The 19,543-nt window shown below is 39.8% G+C and overlaps 1 protein-coding gene across 1 annotated transcript in view; it reads right to left on the bottom strand.

Annotated features, from left to right (window-relative positions):
- Positions 1 to 9,619: 9,619 nt before the first annotated feature.
- The window catches only part of LOC111520886 (sperm-associated antigen 1), a 78,225-nt gene continuing 68,301 nt past the window's right edge, over positions 9,620 to 19,543 (bottom strand). The window contains exons 15-18 of the mRNA XM_023183980.1: positions 17,974 to 18,100; positions 12,109 to 12,273; positions 10,730 to 11,101; positions 9,620 to 10,616 (exon numbers count right to left, since the gene is read on the bottom strand). Coding sequence (XP_023039748.1) covers positions 10,485 to 10,616; positions 10,730 to 11,101; positions 12,109 to 12,273; positions 17,974 to 18,100 — 796 coding nt within the window. The 3' untranslated portion in view covers positions 9,620 to 10,484. The remainder of the gene's footprint in view (positions 10,617 to 10,729; positions 11,102 to 12,108; positions 12,274 to 17,973; positions 18,101 to 19,543) is intronic.

The raw sequence follows: 19,543 nt of genomic DNA, 5'->3' as shown, positions 1-19,543 counted from the left end.
AAATTATTTCCCCATCCTTTTTTCCTTGCCTGTGTTTTGTTCTCCCCTTCTCTTCTCTGCCTCTTTCCCTCATTATCTTCCCCCATAACCAGTGCAAATGACAAAATGTGTGTGATGCCAGTTTTTTCCATGTTCATAGTCACATATAATGCATATGTACGTTAATTTTCTTGATTTTTTTCTCAGTAGTATCTTTGGGAAATCTGTCCAAGTCAACTGTATAACTCCAATTGTAGTATAGATGTGCTGCAGTTATTCAGATATTCTCATATTGATGAGCATTCACTTTGTTATTTGTTGTTTCTTTCTTCAATATAAAACACTGCAGAAAACATTGTAATACTTAAATCCTTATATTCTGGTACTTCTGAGTATGGGAGATAGATTCAAGGAAATCAAATGACTAGGTTAAAGTCCATGTATATTGAATTTTTAAAAGGTTACCAGATTGTCTCCCCAAAAAAGCTGTCACAATTTACAATTTGCTAACAATACAGGAGTTCCCTTTTCCCTACATTCTACTAACAATAGGTATTAGAGCTTTACAAATTTTTAAACTGTTTGGTGTAAAGTAATATCTATTATCTAATGTTACATTTTCCTGACTAGTAAATGTGTACATCTTCTTGTGTTTTCTTTTTTTTTTTTTTTTTTTTTTTTGGGCCTAGGAGGTAGAAGATAGTATTTGAATTTGCTGTTCTTTAAATTGGCTCTTACATCCTTTGCCTATTTTTATTTATTTTTATTGTTTTCTTGTCAGTTTGAAAGGTATTTTGGCCAGGTGCAGTGGCTCACTTTGGGAGGCTGAGGCAGGAGGATTGCTTGAGGCCAGGAGTTCAAGACTAGCCTGGGCAACATAGCAAGACCCCATCTCTGTTAATAAATAAAAATGAAAATAGGGCTGGGTGCGGTGGTTCACACCTGTAATTCCAGCTACTTGAGAGGCTGAGGCAGGAGAATAGCTTGAACCCGGGAGGCAGAGGTTGCAGTGAGCTGAGATCATCCCATTGCACTCCAGCCTGGGCAACAGAGCAAGACTCTATCTCAGAAAAATAAATTAAAAAAAAAAAAGAAAAGAAATATATACTATAGCTGTTAATAGTTTGACTCTTGTATTTTTCTCCACGTCATATGACTATTTATTAGCATTGTGTGTGCATTCTATTTTATCCTTAAATAAACTTTTAATTTTTGAATATTTTTAGATTTACAGAAAAGATGCAGATAGTTCAGGGTTTCCACATACTCTTTACATTTTTTTTTCTGCAATATGAAACCTGCTGTGTGTCTTTAATTGTAATATTTTAGACCTTCTGGTCATGATTAAGCTCTCCTCTCTTTCTAAATTATACTTGTAGTCTCTTTGGGTAGTTTGTAGTGAGATTTTGAATTTTTCATATTTTTAAAAATCTGTCTTCAGTTTATCTTAGCATTTAGTATAATATAAAGGTCCAGTTTTACTTTCTTCCAGACGGAAAGCCATTTGTGATGGCACTATTTTTAAAGTAATCTTTCCTTTTCCCAGTAATTTGAATACCGTGTTTACACTAGAATCCATTTCTAGATTTCTACCAAAAAGTCTGCTGGGATTTTGACTGAAATACCATTGATACCTATTTATCAATATGAGGAAAACTGGCATCTTAACAATATCAAGTCTTCCTATCCATGAATACAGTATATCTGTCCTTTTAGTTTTTTAATTTCTCTCAACAGTGCTTTATAGTTTTCAGTGTACAATTTATGATTACATTCATTACTAGTATACAGAAATAAAATAATCTTTGTATATTGATCTTGAATCCTATGACCTTGTAAATCAAATTAGTTTTAGTAGTTTTTTTGTGGATTCTATGGACTTTTTTTTTTTTTTAAGTCGAAGCCTTGCTCTTGTCGCCCAGGCTGGAATGCAGTGGCTTGATCTCAGATCACTGCAACTTCCGCCTCCCGGGTTCAAGCAGTTCTTCTGCCTCAGCCTCCAGAGTAGCTAGGATTACAGGCGTGCACCACCACGCCTAGTTAGTGTGTGTGTGTGTGTTTTAATACAGAGTTTCGCCATGTTGGCCAGGCTGATCTTGAATTTCTGACCCCAGATGATCCGCCTGCCTCGGCCTCCCAAAGTGCCGGGATTACAGGCATGAGCCACCGTGCTGGGCCTCTATAGGCTTTTCTTCATAGATAATTGGGTCTGCAAGTAAAGAAAGGTTACTTCTTTTCCAATCTGGATGCCTTTTATAACATGTTAACCCCTTATTGCACTGGCTTCAACCTCTAGTACAGTGTTAAATAGAAAGGGTAAGAGGACATCTTTACCTTGTTTCCAGTCATGGGTGGAGGTAGTCTTTCGGCCTTCCTCAGTTTTTATCCCTCCTGGCAAGTTCTTGAAAAACTCAAGTAGGTGGCCTTATCAGGATTGATTGGAAAACCGCAGAGTTTGCCTCTTAAGTTATTCACTACTTTGGGTGATTTGCTTTTCCCCACCCCACTTCGTTCATTTTTCACAATTGAGATACAGTTTGCATACTATAAAATTCACATTTTAAAGTGTACAATTCAGTGTTTTTACAAGGTTGTACAACTGTTACTAATATCTGACTCCAGAACATTTTCATCACCCCAGAAAGAACTCTTTATCCATTAGTAGTCAGTTCCCACTTCCCCTTCCTCTCAGTCCCTGGCAACTACTAATTTACTATCTCTATGGGTTTGTCCATTGCGGACATTTCACATAAATGGAATAATAAAATGTGGCCTTTTGTGTCCCGCTTCTTTCACTTATTACCTTCAAAGTTCAACCAAGGGACAGCATGTATCACCACCTCATTCTTTTTTATGGCTGAATAATATTCAGTTGTATGGATATGCCACATTTTTGTTTATCCATTCATTAGTTGATGGACATTTGGGTTGTTTCCACTTTTTGGCTATTATGAGTAGAACTGCTGTGAACATTTGTGTACCAGCTTTTGTGTGAACATATGTTTTCTACTTTCTTTCAGTAATAGGGGTTGCAGAATTATTGGATCAGAATGGCAACTCTCTGTTTAAGTTTTTGAGGAGATGCCAAACTTCCAAAGCAGCTGCACCATTTTACATTCCCATCAGCAGTGTATATGGTTTTTAATTTCTACACATCCTCACCAATACTTATTATTGCCCACCTTTTTTTATCGTAGCCACCCTAACAAAATCTTTGCCCTTGTTTTAGAACAAGTATGAATTAGGATCAAAATTATGTTTATTGAAGTAGTCATCCCAATCCACTGCTTAATTACAGAAAATAATTGGTGCCTATTTTGCCAGGCACTGTGGCTCATTCCTGTAATTCCGGCACAGCAGTTTGGGAGGCTGAGACAGATGGATCACTTGAGGTCCGGAGTTCAAGACTAGCCTGTCCAACATGATGAAACTCCATCTCTACTAAAAATACAAAAATTAGCCAGGTGAAGTGGTGCACACCTGTAATCCCAGATTCTTGGGAGGCTGAGGCAGGAGAATTACTTGAACCTGTGAGGCAGAGGTTGCAGTGAGCCGAGATTGTGCCACTGCACTCCAGCCTGGGTGACAGAGCAGGACTGCATCTCAAACAAAACAAAGAACAAAAAACAGCTGATACAAAAGGGACACTCTGGCCTTTTTAAAAATAAAAACAAATTGGTCCTATTTTACAGATGGGAAACTGATACAAAAGAGATCTAATGGCAGGTAGTAAGGTTAAATTTTAGGCTATTTTTGAACTTGGGTCACTATTAAAAATAGAATATTAATTCAGGTTGCTTTGTAAGTCTCCTGTCTGGTTTGTGTTTCCTGTACTGTGAAGCATACCTGCAGTGGCAGAATTTTTCTTACCAAGTTCCTTCCTTGTGCAATGTGGTACTGGAAATTCTACAGTAAAGTAATCCAGTCACACTGAGCTCTTCCTTCTCATTGACCTGAGTCTATTTCAAAACATGGCTAGGGTTTCACCTCTTCCTGAAATGTTCTCGAGTAACCCTATTTGGCCCTTTTAATACCTTTAACACTTGAACATTTCATTGATGCTGTTTTCTCCTAGGAGAGTCTCTTGCACTTGGTGTTACTGCCAGTTTTTTTTCCAAATGAAGTATGAGCTCATTAAAAGCAGGGGCTATCTTTTTAAAAGTTTATCCCCCACAATACTTATTCAGAGCGTCATAAATAGTGTCATTCACTGGCAGTGCTTATGCAATTCAGATGTTAATTATTGCATCCTCAGCTTCTATGCCAGTAGATCGTAAATTCTAATTCCCTAAGCATCATACGAGAGATTTTTAGATTTCCAACCCCCTAGATTGTAAGATTCTCAAGTGACTCTGTGCAAACATTTCAAGAACTACTGTTTGAGAAATATTTAGAGTGTCATTGTAAACATTTCTGTAATAGGAACTTCCTAATCTGAACTGTGGAGACAAGAACACCAATGGGGCAATGTCCTCTGGATTCATTTATTCAGCAAACTTTACTAAGCATCCATTAGCCTATACCAGACTCTGGACTTAGTGTATTGGTTCATCCTCAAAACAATGACAGATTGGAAAATAAAGATGCTATTGCAAACATTCTCTGTAGCTCAAGTTGTGGGGTAACCGCTTGGCTGTTGTACCACGACTAATTTCCAGGAGATGGCACCAGAGGTCCAAGACTAACTGCTTCTCTCTATATTGATATTGCTATTGGAGGGATCTTAATATGTGCCTCTTCTCCAGTAAATAACTATTAAGGTGTCCATACTATTTGAAAAGAGGTTTCTTACGTTTTTCTAACACATAGATGAGATCATTATACTTAAGAAAGCAGTTAGACACATGGAAGGAAAGATAAGGTGCTTATCAAATAACAGAAGGCATTTTACATTAACCACATAAACCAGCAACCCCAAATGGTAGGAAGATACCCCATTTTGCAGACGAGGAACCTGAAGACTGCAAGGTCATACAGCTCCTAAGTAGAGCTGGGATTTGATACCAGGTGTATCTGATGCCAAAGTCTGTGCTCTTAAGCAGTTTCCCAGAGGAAAAGGAGAGCTGCTGAGAGTTAGTCTCTTGCTTTTCATTGATTCTTCTGATATCAATTGACTTTCAGCCACTTCTTTGATTTTTGGCAAAAGGCATCAAAATCTATAAACTCGGCTGGGTGCAGTGGCTCATGCCTATAATCCCAGCACTTGGGGAGGCTGAAGCAGGAGGATCGCTTGAGGCCAAGAGTTTGAGACCAACCTGGGTAACATAATGAGACCCTGTCTCTACTTTTAAAAAAAAAGCCGGGCATGGTGGTGTATGCCCGTAGACCCAGCTATTCAGGAGGATGAGGCAGAAGGACTGCTTGAGTCCAGGAGGTTGAGGCTGCAGGGAGCCATGATTATGCCACTGCACTCCAACCTGGGCAACAGAGCTGAGACCCTGTCTCTAAAAACAAGCAAAAATCCTATAAACGTGACAAAATTCATAGTACTCTAGAGATAGATTTCTCCTTACAGACATCCCTTGATAGAGCTCAGGCAGGAGAATTCTGTGACTTGCATATCAGTTTTTAGGGAGTCCTTTTGGTCTGAGTGGTACCTACAGGCCAATAGGAAAGTGAAACAAATTCCAACTACACACTTTGCTCCATTCTCTTCCTAGAGAGCAAAACCCATGTTAGGAAAGAAACTATAAGAAAATATATTTGAAATCACTTTAACAACATGCTATGCCATAACTCATGCTTAAGCTCTGCACGTAACATAAAATCAAGCCTTCTGAACTACTTCCCGGGAGGCCTCTAGTGAATAGTATACTACCAATAGGTATCACCACTTGGTAGGATAAAGGGAGTTTTCACGAAGATGCCTAAGTGGAAATGAAAAGGTTAAGCTTAAAAGCTCCATGTCTTTGAAGCTTTCCTGACAAATAACAAATTCTCAATATATCCATCACTTTGCAGTCTCAACTTGTAGAGGCCTTTTCATTTTAAGATCTTGCTCATGAAGGAGGCACTCTCTGAATTTGCCTAGATTATGGCTCAGTCTTGAGCAGTTAAGAAATATAATAGCCTGTCTAGACTCAATATCATAGCTGTCCTTAAGGTTTGCTTTCTTTGCCTTCCAAATTTCACCTTTTCCCTCAAATCCCAGATAGCAAAAGGGCCAAACCAGTCACAGTTTGTCAGCATTTCACAATACACAATATCCTTATGTGTGTTCTTATTTGGAGTTCAACATAAGTGAAACGATTTAGATGAGATGATCTGTAACAATTCTCTCCATGCTACAATGTAATACAATTCTATGACTAAGAAAAGGCTGCTGGGGGGCCGGGTGTGGTGGCTCACGCCTGTAATACCAGCACTTTGGGAGGCCAAGGTGGGCGGATCATGAGGTCAGGAGATCGAGACCATCCTGGGTAACACGGTGAAACCCGGTCTCTACTAAAAATTACAAAGAATTATCCAGGCGTGGTGGCGGGTGCCTGTACTCCCAGCTACTCGGGAGGCTGAGGCAGGAGAATGGCGTGAACCCAGGAGGCGGAGCTTGCAGTAAGCCAAGATTGTGCCACTGCACTCCAGCCTGGGCGACAGAGTGAGACTCTGTCTCAAAAAAAAAAAAAGACTGCTGGGTTTGATCAAGGATGTTGAGAGGAGTTTTAATTCAATAGTGATGGGAGGCAGAAGCCAAAATTCCTTCAAAAAAGGAATCAATGAGAGGTGGGGAAAATGGAGAATGATTTTATTTTTCATTTTGTCTTGTAAACAAAGTTATACAGTTTTGAAAGCAATGGTATAAGGAAAGGTGGAAGGTTGAGAAGGACTTTTCTTTAGGTGAGGAATAGCTACATAGGTGTATAGGCTGAGAGGATGGCAGCAATGAAAAGGGAGATATGAAAGTATTATTCTCAGAGGAGAGACCTAGAAGAAAAGGGAGGGATAAGATTGGGGTCAGCATTAGAAAGGAGGGGTACGACTGCTTTCAGAGAGGAACAGTTGGAGGCAGAGGATCTGGTGATGAGTCAAGAGGAGGGGAAGCTGATTGGAGCAGTCCTATGGGATGGTCCATTACTTCAGTTAAGATCAGGAGCCTGAGGGTGACCATGGGAGCATGTGGTAACAACTCCAGAGGCCAGACATTAAGAGGCTGGACATAGGAGGTGTGGAATCCTGCATTCAAGATCTGCACACAGGGAACTTTCACATTGCCCACCAGGCAGAAATAGTAATGACATTAGTCTCTTAAAAGTGTGCAATTTAGGAAGTATTTTCATGTTATTTTGCAACAAATCTGTCATCCCAGATGATATTTACCTAACATTCAAAAATAAGCAAACTTAAGCCCAGAGTGATTGTGATTTGCTCGGATGTTTTACACCTAGTAAATAATTGTCACACAGTTTTAATTCAAGGGCTTTTCGTTTCTTTCCTTTCCTTTTCTAACATTTTGTCTTTCACCCTTTTTGTCTAGAAACTTCGTTTATAAAGTCCCCAAGGCATGAGTTAAGCTCTGATGATTAAATAACCCACACTCTGTATAGAATTACTTTTGAGACTTTTCTCCTTCCAGATACACAATTTACAGCAAACCAATTAGATATAACAAGTGCTGACACTCCACTAAAATACTTTAGGTAATATATGTACCCACAAATACAATTATAAAATTACTAAGCATCATTCATTCAGTGAAAAACTTACTGAATCTATTATGCCAGGCATTTTGCTGAGCACTATGGGAAACAGAACTGAACCAGATATTTTATGTCAGACAAGTAAACTCAAAAACACCAAAACAATGTGGGTAAGACATCCTGTGCAAACGCAGTTAATCTTGGGTGAGTGTTCCATGTTTGTGTAATGCAATGTCTGCCAGGATGAAATATTAGATGTGGGGACTAAGAGCAAGGGAAGTTTAGAAGCCCAGGTTTCTTAGGCCAGTGTGTGAATGCTGGTACCTTTTGTGGAACTATGGGATAAGTGAAGTCTGAATTTCAGGGAACAGAGAGTTCCATTTAGGGCATGTATAGTTACAGTATCTGAGACATCTGTGTAGAGATGAACAGTTTGAAGTTGGCTTTACAGGTCGAAGCTCAGGAAAGATTTAAAGGCTGAAGAAAGAAGAGATACAGAAGCAGACTGAGAGGTTAAGTGTTTGGGTATAGTACAAACAATAAAAATCTCAGTGGCTTAACAAAAAAAAAGCATAAGCTTGTTCATTCTGTGTGTCCAACGTGGACTGGCAGAACCCTGCTTCAAACCAGCATTCAAAGAACCAGGCTGACCGAGCCAGTCATCTTGTAACTGCACTGACTGCAACAGGAAGCCTTGTCACTGTAGCAAGGGAAAAGATCAGGGAGGGTTTGGGGCCAGATCTTGCATACTTTGGCTCAGAAGTGACACATCACTTTTACCTAAACCCTACTGGCAGAAGTGGTCGTGTGGCCCCAACCAATTACAAAGAGGCTGAAAAGTACAATCTTGTGTATGCCCAGAAGGGGAAGAAAACCAGGTCTTAGTTAAGAGTAGAATGCCAGAGTATAATTAAAATTGTGATATTTTCTGCCATTTTATATGCAGCATGCACTTTTCTGTGCTATCCAGCTGTCACACAAGCCACATGTTCCAGTAATATTAAGATTCATGCAGTTCTGTGAACATGCCAAGTAACTTCATACTTTCATTCAACCTGCACCTTCAATATGCACTTTGATACCCTTGCATCTCGTTTCCTCTGCCTGGCACGTCCTTTTCTCTTATCCATATGACATACTCAAGCTGTGGAAGAACTGTGCCCCATAAGAAACCTTTCCTAACCCTCTCTCAGGCAGGCCTGGGCATTCCTCTTGCTCTGTGTTACCACTATAAATACCAAAATTGCCAGTTTATATTCACTGATCTGCTTTTACTCATCTGTAGCTGTTAAGGAATTAAGGACCTGAACCATTAGTCCATTCACATATTTAATATTTTCCATTACACAGCACAGAGTATATGAACTCAAAAGATAGACTGCCCAGGTTTGGATCTTGGAGAGCACTTGCAACATTTGTAAATCCTCATTAATTTATACAACCTTCTGTTCCATTGTTTCCTCATCTGTAGCAGAGTTATGAAGATTAAATTAGACAATGTGTGATAAATGACACACAGTGCCTAGCACATAGCTCAACAAAATCACCTACAGTTATTAATGTCACTGTGTCAGGCACCAAAAGAGAAAGTTCCCTTATGTCTCTAAAGTTAATTTCAAGTTGCTATGTATAGGAAAAGAGTGGTCCCATTTCTGTAAGTAAACTCCATACATAGGATACGTTTCTAACAATCCACCATTTACTTTTATAAAAATTCAGTCACATTAAAAAGGAGAAATTTTGTTTGAAGACTAAAGTCCCATTACAGATTTTTCACTTATGAACAAAGAAAGCAGTTTCAAAGAAAAATGGCACAGTTTGAAAGATACTGTTTACCCAAGATGAGTTAAAATATTCTGTAACTATAAAAGATTAGATAAAATAATAATGAATATGGAAATAGTAAACGTGATACTAACTTTTATCTTCACTTCTAAGTGAATGAGAAAATGCTCCAGAAAGGGGGAACGCACTATAAACCACAGCAATAAATGACAGTACACTGATGGAGATTGAAATTCCTTCACTTTGACCCAGTCAACAAAGGAGCTTTCAACATATATGAGTTCTTCATGTTCTTTTACAGTAAAGGAATAAATACAGTCATAAAAGCAGAAAAAAAAAGGGGGGAAGGGAGACATTCAAATATTTGGTAAAATATGGAGGTAATAATTCAGATATAAATGCAGGCTTAGTTTGCTTTAATACAGTGGTTGGTTTTTTGCTTATATAAGCAATATATAAAGGAAAGTAGCTTTTTAAAATCTAGTAAAAAGTGGTAGAAATTTTTGGCAATTTTTGTTCTTACCTATTAGGCAATGTTTCCATATTAGAAAAAATAAATTCCTCTTATAGCTCTAAATATTTCATTTCTTGTTATAGACTTCAATGTTGCATTTCATTTTAACTGACTGCAATCCACAAGTACTAGTACAAAATGGGATTTATGTGTATCTTAGCAGGATATGTGATATAATAATCACTGTTAATGACTTCCACTTTTAAAAAAGCCTGTTAAAGAAATTCATTTCTATCAAACTTAAGAGGACTCCTTCATAGCCCAAAGAAATGCAACTTAACTCAAAATTTTAACAAGCAATTAAAATAATATGTATATTATAAATTAAAATGTATTTTTAACAAGTTTCAAATATACTTATTTGGCTCTGGTACATAAGAAAATACAACTAATAAAAAGCAGATTGTAGAATATACATGTTCTATGTAGGAAAATAAGTAAAATGTTTTATAGTGCAGACCAAAAGATCTTTTCTAGGCCAGGTTTTATCCCTGCAACTCTGTTACAATACCATCTCATTAACATGCCTGGAACACGTACTACATGCATGGAAGAAATCTAATTATCTTGATTTAAAGCTCATACTGCCTTTTTAGGGCTTGTATATCTTCTAAAGTAAAATGGTTGTTTGGTGTGTCTGAAAGGTCCTTAAACAGCTGTTCAATTAGCTCCTCTTGGCCCTTGCTAATTAGCGTCAACATCATCTAAAAGAAGCAAAAAAAGAAAAAAAAAAAACTATGTTAGCATAAGTAACATTTTTAAGTTACAAAAACCCTAATAAGACCAATCTCTATTAATAAAATACTTAGCCACTTACCTTAAACCTTTCTGCTTTACTCAGATATAAAAGATGCTGATATACCAGTGAGGGATCTTTTTCAATAAGATTATTTTTCAGAGACTGAATGAGGAGGAGGAATGTATCCCCTTCAAGTTTGTTACTTAACAACATCGGCAAATCTTTTGGTGCAGTGATGGCTAAAAGATGTGCACAGGCTTCTTTATCCTTCCTGGTACTGAGAGCATTTATAATCTGACCAAATTCATAGGCATTATTAGGCTTGGCTATCGGAAGTTTCTCAGGGTCTTCTGGTGACCCACTGCTTTTATCTCCCTTCTCAGAAGCAAGGCATCCCGTGGAGACCTCCCCTGTGGGTCTTCTAGGCTCCTCCTCATTGCCTTCATTCACCTTCATGAGGTAAAAAAAAAAAAACGCATTGTGACACTGAACCACAATCACCACACATACCCTAAGTACGTCTGTCAGAATGAGAATTGAAAACTACAAGTAGACTGTATTGTAGTCCAGTTCCAAGTGAAAAATTTGTAATAATTTTTTTTAGGAAGAGAAGTTTTAGGGTATAAGATCCAATTCATAAAAGTTTTAAAAAATTATTTGACATTGTAACTATGACAACAAAATTTAATTTTTAGACCTTCCCATAAATACAATTGTTGTATAAATGCCTATATCAGTTTTATCTCCTTTTCACAATAAATTTTAACAGAGAAATTAGCTTACATTGCTCGATTATCCTAAAACAGTTTTTTCTTCCTTCCTTAAAGAGAGAGAAAAAAAAAACCTTCCTAGTTTCTCTTACGTATTAGCCTCTTACTCTTAGTGGAAATGTGAGACTATAAATGGGGTATTAGCATTCATGAATGTACAGGGATTCACAGCCTAACATTCTTCCCTAATATTAGAGAAAAACATTTTAGTTATCTGAATCACAAAGGCAGTTTGATCCTGAGGTGGTTCCAGATCTCTGATGAGGCAGTCATATTTCAGAGTGCTAAAAAGGTCTGAATCAAATCTGAAAAACCTCTATGAGGTGAGGTTTTCAGGGCCCCTGTAACAAAATCAGTCCCGTCAGGATTCTCCAGGTCTACCCTGAAGCAAAGTCAGTGGCCGTTGGTTCCCAATGTACTCTGGAGTAGGAGCAGTACAGATGGAGGCCAAAGAAAGGAAGAACTGCAGTAACGCAGAGATTCCCAGTACCATCCATGGACCCACGTTGGGAAATACAGTGGCTATCATTGCAAAGGAGATGTTTTGTTGCTGGTTAAAATTTTGTCACTGATCATCAGAATAAAAATAAAAAATCAAAAATGTTTTAGAACTCATAGGAACATGACCTTAGAATCCAGTCTAAGGTCCCCAAAAGAGTACTTTAAAAGATAATCAAATACAAATACCTCTTGAATCTCAATTTTCCTTCTCTCCTTTTCTTTGTTGAATGATGCTGTCTTATCCTTAAGATTAAGGAGTCTAGTTACCTCTTCCAGTTCCATCTTTGCCTCAATAATACTTGAGTCTAGTAGGAGAACTTTATTGAGATCAATTAAGCTTTTCTGATAATTCTGTAAGTAGGAAGACAAGAGAAAATAACTTTCATAAATAGAAGGAGCCTAGAGTAACCTGAGTGGGAGTGGGGTTGATGAAGTGAGTTGTGCAGTATCTGTGCAGGGTCCACATTAATACCACTCTTATAAAGTGAGCCTAAGGGGTGAGTATGCAGCTGAAATATTATAACCCATAATACAGTGAACATCTACTATAAGAGAAAAAGCACAGGATCTGGAGTTAGAAAACGCAAGTTAAATTCTGTATCACCACAACCTTCCCAGTCCCTGACACATTAAGCACATGTTGCTTGCTGAATGAATGAATGACAGAATGAACTCATTCTTGTATTAGCACCTACTAGCAATGAAACTTAAACAAGATCCTACTTAACCTTTCTGGGCTTCAGTCTTCTCATCTTTAACATAAGGGGAACAAAAGCTCTATTCAAATTTTTACAAGGCTGTACCAAGAAATAAATGAATAAATAATAAGTGGCTTAAACCTATAAAGGACTACACATATGGTAGTTATTGTAATACTTTTGTTCCATAAAATCCTTCCAGGTTGTTTATTCTTTGAAATTGGCTAGAGTCAACATTTAATCTTCCATGAGTCACACAATACATTGAAGAAGTTGAGGGGAAAGAAAGGGATTTAACAAGACATGACCACTGAATCTAGTAGCAGAGACAGATGCCCCAAAGTCAGTCTGCTGTGACAAGCTGTGTTCTAAACTACAGACTAGACCCATGTTTTGAATAAACCAAACTGTGAAGAGGCAAAGAACTGCAAGGATGTGTAACCTCTTTAAGTATTCATGACACATCAGTAACAGCACGCACAAGAGGCTGAGCACAGATAAGCTGAGCTAGTGATTATGTGACATTCCTGGGGGCCTAGCTGTAATCCCACATGCCTTTCCCCTCCCCCACAGCAACACACAGAGCAAGAGAGATATATTTAAAGGGATAACCTTAAATCTGCTCTAATTTATAAAAGTAAATTATTTACAAAGTATAACAAATCTCCAGATACCACTGTCCTACACCAGCACTGCAACCTACTAGGGGGGAAAATGACACTGTATTTATATCCCAAGTGTTCTAGGCAGGGAGCCATACCTGAAAGGCAAGGGAGTGGAGCAGGAGGGCAAGCTGAGGAAGTAATAAAAGCTAATTCTTACCATTTTAAGCATTTTACAAGTATTACTTTACTCTCCCAACAGCCCTATAAATATTACCTTTTATTGTTCCCATTTTAAAAATGAAGAATGGGATGGTCACGACAGCAATGACCAGAAAGTGGATGATTACACAGTGTGGAGCTCAAGGGAAAGGACTGGAAATAGAGACCTGTGAGCCACAGCCTTGGAAATGGAAGCTCAACACCCTAGGAGTCAGTGGGATCATTTTCATGAATCCAGAAGTCTCTGCCTAAAGAACAGCCTGACTGGAAGAGACATAAGAAAACAAAAAATGCACACTGACAAGTGTTAGCACTGCAGACAAGCATGAAGAGAGGGTAGAATGGCAGCAAGGGCGTAGACAGAATTGGGCAAGGAGGCAGCTAAGAGGGGGCCAGGCTCATTCACTCACAGATGGTCTCTGAACATGACCATGTGCCAGGAGCTACGAGGACCACGGACAAGACGAGGAAGGACAGACTTAGGCCTTGCATTTATGGAAGCTTACGTCCTATGAGGGGAAGCAATTAAAAACATGTAAACAAATGAATAAATAATTACAGACTGTCATTGGTGCCATGAAGAAAACTAAAGGTGGAGATGGATACTAACAAGAGAGCCTCCTTTTTCTACAGTTACAGGTGTCAGAGAAGTCAAGACCTGAAGAGAACCCAGCCATGCAGTGTAGAGGGAAGAGCAGAGCTCATACAAACAGAAAGTGTGTCCCAGCACATTGGGAGGCCGAGGTGGGTGGATCACCTGAGGCCAAGAGTTCGAGACCAGCCTGACCAACAAAGCTAAACCCCGTCTCTACTAAACATACAAAAATTAGCCAGGCGTGGTGGTGTATGTCTGTAGTCCCAGCTACTCGGGAGGCTGAGACAGGAGAATCACTTGAACTCGGGAGGTAGAGGTTGCAGTGAGCCAAGATCATGCCACTGCATTCCAGCCTGAGTGACAGAGCAAGACTCTGTCTCAAAAATAAACAACAAACAATAACAACAAAAAACCAGAAAATGTGGCTTTGACAAGAAAGGCAATAAAAGTTGCTAACAACCTCATTAGGCCTTTAAAAAGGGATATATTATGATCACATGTTTGTGATAATATTTACCATTAATAGTTTTGCTGAAACCATAAAAGCAATAGTTATTTTATGATATTCTTTTTGATATTTGTATTGATACATAACAATTGTATGTATCATCCTCTATAGCATCCTCTTTTGGGTGGATCTTGCAGCATCCTCTATTGGGTGTAAATTCCCTAAGTAGGCATCATGTCTTTATTCACCTTTATACTCCTAACACGTAGCACATAATTGGCACTCAATAAGAGAAATAAATTGTAAATAAAAGCAAAATGTTCAGTGATCTTTTCTTACAAAGAATAGCTATACGTTAAAGAAAGCTCGTATTTTTCAAAGCTAGCACCATTAAAAATAACTATTAAAGTCAGAAAACAAACAGAAGATCTGAGAAAAGCATAGTGTTGAGCTGGGAGCTAAAGGCAGGGCACCTACCACCGTGAGCCCCTGTGCCACTTCCTCATTGCAGTCACACTGGGCAGACAGGCCTGGGCGTGAGTTCTGACACATTCTATAAGCAGTTGTGGCCTTTGAGGATCCTGAAATTAGGCCAAGCATGGTGACTCACATCTGTAATCCTAGCATTTTGAGAGGCCAAAGTGGGAGGATTGCTTGAGGCCAGGAGTTTAACACCAACCCTGGCCAACATAGTAAGACCCTGTCTCTCTCAAACATTTTTTAAAATTCTGAAATTTACCTGGCACATACCTCAAATTACTGGACAACAAATCAAGCTGTAAGCTACCAGCCTCATAATCTGGTGGGATAGGATTACTCAAATTTGGGATTATTTTTGTGCATCATAATACAATTTCTAGAATTCATTCCAAGGAAATAGAAAAGTCCAATGAAGTATTAATGATAATATCCACACAAATTAAAGTCCAGTCTTTCATTAGGGTGCAGCTTCTGACCTTTAGCTCACCAGGTTCAGAAAGTCAGGCAGCCACTAAGAGGTAAACATGCTCCAAGAGTTTGGCCATCTGTAAACTCATAAGTCATATAAATCCTCATTTACCAAATCTGCTAAGCTCAAAGAGGTGAGTACATTTCAAGGAGTCTCTTAATTTGTGGTGCCATACACCATCTAGGAAATTTTTTTACAAGTGAGTGTGTTGCTAACCAAAAAAAAGAGGGCCAGCGGGGAGGCATGTGTTAGGGTCACATGGACACTGTGTGGCTCTGTCAGCATGGGGCGGGGGTCACAGGGCAGCACAGGGGTCCTGGCAGGACATGCAGGCATGACTGCACTACAGCCAGATTGGATCTATGATCTGGAAAAGCTGGCCATTCAGTGCACCTGGGTGGTCCTCATTTGCTATCCTATGCAACATGACTGCTCTTCTCCCCGCAGAACCTAGATAGTTCCCTTTTCAGTGATGGGCACGGAATTAAAACAACTCTCTCAGACTAAATCAGTCAAAATAATCCTCTCCCCACTCCCAAGCTGCCCTGTTCCTGAATGCTCCCCACTATCACACCACTGCCCTCAGCCACCCAGCCAGAACCTGGGAGGCATCCCCTTCATCACTTCCCCTAGACATTTGACTGCTGTGTCCTGTCAACTTTACCATCAACCCATGAATTGGCCCCTTCCCTTCTGTTATGGGCTGAACTATGTCCCCACAGAAATTCCTGTGTTAAAGTTCTAACCTCCAGTACCTCAAAATGTAACCATATTTGGAGACAGGGCCTTTAAAGAGGTAATCGAGTTAAAATCAGTAGGCCCCACCTGGTCCAAGATGACTGTGTCTTTATAAAAAGAGAAGATTTGGGCACACACACACACAGAGGGAAGGCCACATGGAGACCCAGGGAGAGGACAGCATCTGTAAGCCAGAGACATAGGCCTCTGAAGAGAGCACCCCTATTAACACCGTACGCTGAGACTTCCCACTTTCAGAATAGATTTCTGTGGTTCAGGCCACCCGGTCTGTAGTGCTTTGTTATAGCAGCCACAGCAGCTAACATACTTCTCCCTTTCCTTGGACATTACTTTCCTTCAGGTACCTGCTTCTCACCTTGGTGATCTCTCACTTGCCTTCCTCCTCATCCTGGGCCCCTCTGATCAATCTTCCATGAGGTCCCCAAATCTGATCCATTACACCACCATTTACCCTGCTCTGGAGGCTCTGCCACCTTCAGAATTAAGTCCAGCCTTCTGAGCATGGCCTACCAAGCCCCTCAGGATCTGACCATCTCCCTCTATCCCCACTCCTAGTCGCATCTGGCCTCCAGCTGTACAGTTTGTAAACAAGTCCATCCATTAAAAATGTGCACAAGAATGTCACAGCAGCTTTATTCCTAACAGCCCCAAACTGGAAACAACCTAAGTGTTATCAACTGGTGAATATATACATAAATTGTGATATATTCATACAACACAGTCATAATAAGGAACAGTTCCTGGTACCCACACAGTATAAACAAATATCAGGTTATGCTGAAAGAAGCCAAACAGTAGAGTCCATTCTATATGATTTATGGTAATGTCCAAAAGAATCAAAACTATAGTGGTAGAAATCAGATGAATGGCTGCCTGAGGGTAGGGGCGGAGGGAGGGAGATTTGTTGTACAGGGGCACAGAGAACTTTCTAGAAAGATGAAAATGTTATTTTTAATTTTTAGCACACAGCACCTTCGGAAGAAAATGTTCTTTATCTTGATTGGGATATTGGCTACAAGAGGATATGCACATACCAAAAGTCAATGACCTGCATACTTACAATGTATGAACTTCATCATATTACACCTTAATAAAATTGAGCTTTAAGAAAATTATTTCAGGAAATACTATTTTCCAGTATGTTCTGGTTTTTCTTTGTGATGTTATTTTCTATAAATATGAACACTCATTCATCAGGATTTCCATGCAGAAGAATCTGCATGAAGAAAAGTGTAATTACACAACGTCCACTTTCTTCTAAACTAATGGTATGGTTTTCTTAGAGAAGAATGGCATTCTACAGACTTACACTGACCATCAGCTGGTTTAAGGCCCAGATCACTATAAGCTTTCAAGTCACTGACGTGTCTCTCTCAACTTCCGCTGGGTCACCCATCTTCCATTCTGATGCCTTCCCCACCCAACCTCCAACACCAATCCTTGCTGGAGGAACCAGCAGCATTACCATTAGCTTTTGGTAATTCAGTACCAAACCTTCCTGTATCTTAAAATGAACCTACTAACAATATTCCTCAGAAAACTAGAGAATAAATCATCATTTTGGAGCTGGAAGGAATCTTAGAAGCAATCTAGTTTCGCATTATGGTTAGGGGTGAAATCTGAGGCCTCTATCAAGGTTTTAGAACTGGTTAGTACAGTTCTAGGATTAAATCCAAGAATAATCTCAATCCCATCCCAAGATCTGGAGATTTATCCTTTGAAAACCACTTGATTTGTTCAGAACTGAAGTTTATGCATTAAAATGAAGATTTCCTCACCTTGAGTCCTTTATGAGCCAGAGCTCGTCTATAGCAGGCTTTCACGTTCCCACCATCTAGCTGAAGTGCCTGATCACAGTCCTGCTTTGCTTCTTCAAACTGGCACAGCTTCAAGTAACAGAGAGCTCTGGCATAATGCAACGGAACTCAGTATTATGAAAGGTAAAGATTGGATATCTGTAAGTTTAGATAGCTAAGAAAAATCAGAAAATAGCTGAATATGTCTGTTTCTATACCACTGCGGTTTCCATTGAAACTTAACATTTGATTTAATTATATGGCACTGGGGATACAACTGCAAACAAAATACAGTCACAGCCCTCAAGGAGGATGCAATCAAGTGGAAGACAGACCATTAAAACAAGTGAACACAGTAAAATCTGTGCAAAGTACTCTGGGAGCACACGGCTGAGAACTACATCAGATTCAGTGGGGCTGAGACAAGGCGCAGAGCAGGCAGGCAAGGAATAAGTGACATTTAAGTCAAAATCTAGAGTATGAAGTTAAGAATTATCCAATGTAAACGCACTAGGTTGAAAGAGTTCAGACAGAGGTAGCGGGGAGTGGAGGCCAAGGACACAGCGAGTACACAGACCTACGGTGGGAGAGAATATGGTGTTCTTGAAGAATTAAGAAGAGTTCCATATGGCTGGAATGTAGGGATGAGGCTGGAAGAGCAGGCAGGCCAGATCATGAAGGGCACTGGAAGTCACGGCAAGGAGGCTGAGCTTTATAAACTGAGCTTAATGGAAGTCCGATGAAGGGTTTTTAATAGGGGCTGACACGTTTGCCATGTTTGAGACAGTCCCTCTGGCTATAGCTTGGAGAATGAGATGATGGAACAAAGCTATGCAAGGACACCAAGACGGTGCTGTGGACATTTAGGAGAGGAAAGTGGCCCAGAGCAAGGGAATGACAGGAGGGTGGTGGCAAGGTGACAGGGTCACGCTGAAGATGGATTTGGGATTTAGAAGGTAGGAGCATCCGAGCTTGCTGACTGGAAGAGGGAGGTCGGGGATGATATCCAGCCCTGAGTGCAGAAGAGACGGGGAGCACTTCAGTCTGGAACTCAGAAGACAGAGATTTGGGAGACATCATTGTAAGGCAGTAAGTGGACCTGGGGAGAGGATGCAACGGCCTCTAGAGTATGTAGAAAGGAAAAAGGATCTAGACCCTCAGAACTATGAGAATTCTAGGGAAAGAAAAGCCTACAGAAGGAGAGGAAGAGGAAGAGAACCTGGCAATGAGCTGCCTGCCGCCGCCTCTGCAGCCAAGAGGAGGAGGAGTCTTCACAGAAAACTGAGTGGCCAATAATGCCCAATCCTACAGAAGCTGAACAGGAGAAGGGCAGAAAAACATCTGTTGGATTTAGTGACATCTTTTGGATTTAGTGACATCTTTTGTCCAATATTCTATCACCATATTCTATATAGGTATCTTTTACCACGTGGTAAAGATGGTACCTGAGCAACAATCTGCCCATTCCTGCTGCACACTATCAATGATGCTGGTGCCTTCCCACAGCACTTCAGAAGGAAAAGGGCATTCTCCGTAAGACACTATTTTGAGA

The sequence above is a fragment of the Piliocolobus tephrosceles genome, chromosome 7 (genome assembly GCF_002776525.5).
Source record: "Piliocolobus tephrosceles isolate RC106 chromosome 7, ASM277652v3, whole genome shotgun sequence".
NCBI lineage: Eukaryota > Metazoa > Chordata > Mammalia > Primates > Cercopithecidae > Piliocolobus > Piliocolobus tephrosceles.
This window is presented reverse-complemented; position numbering and strand designations above follow the sequence as displayed.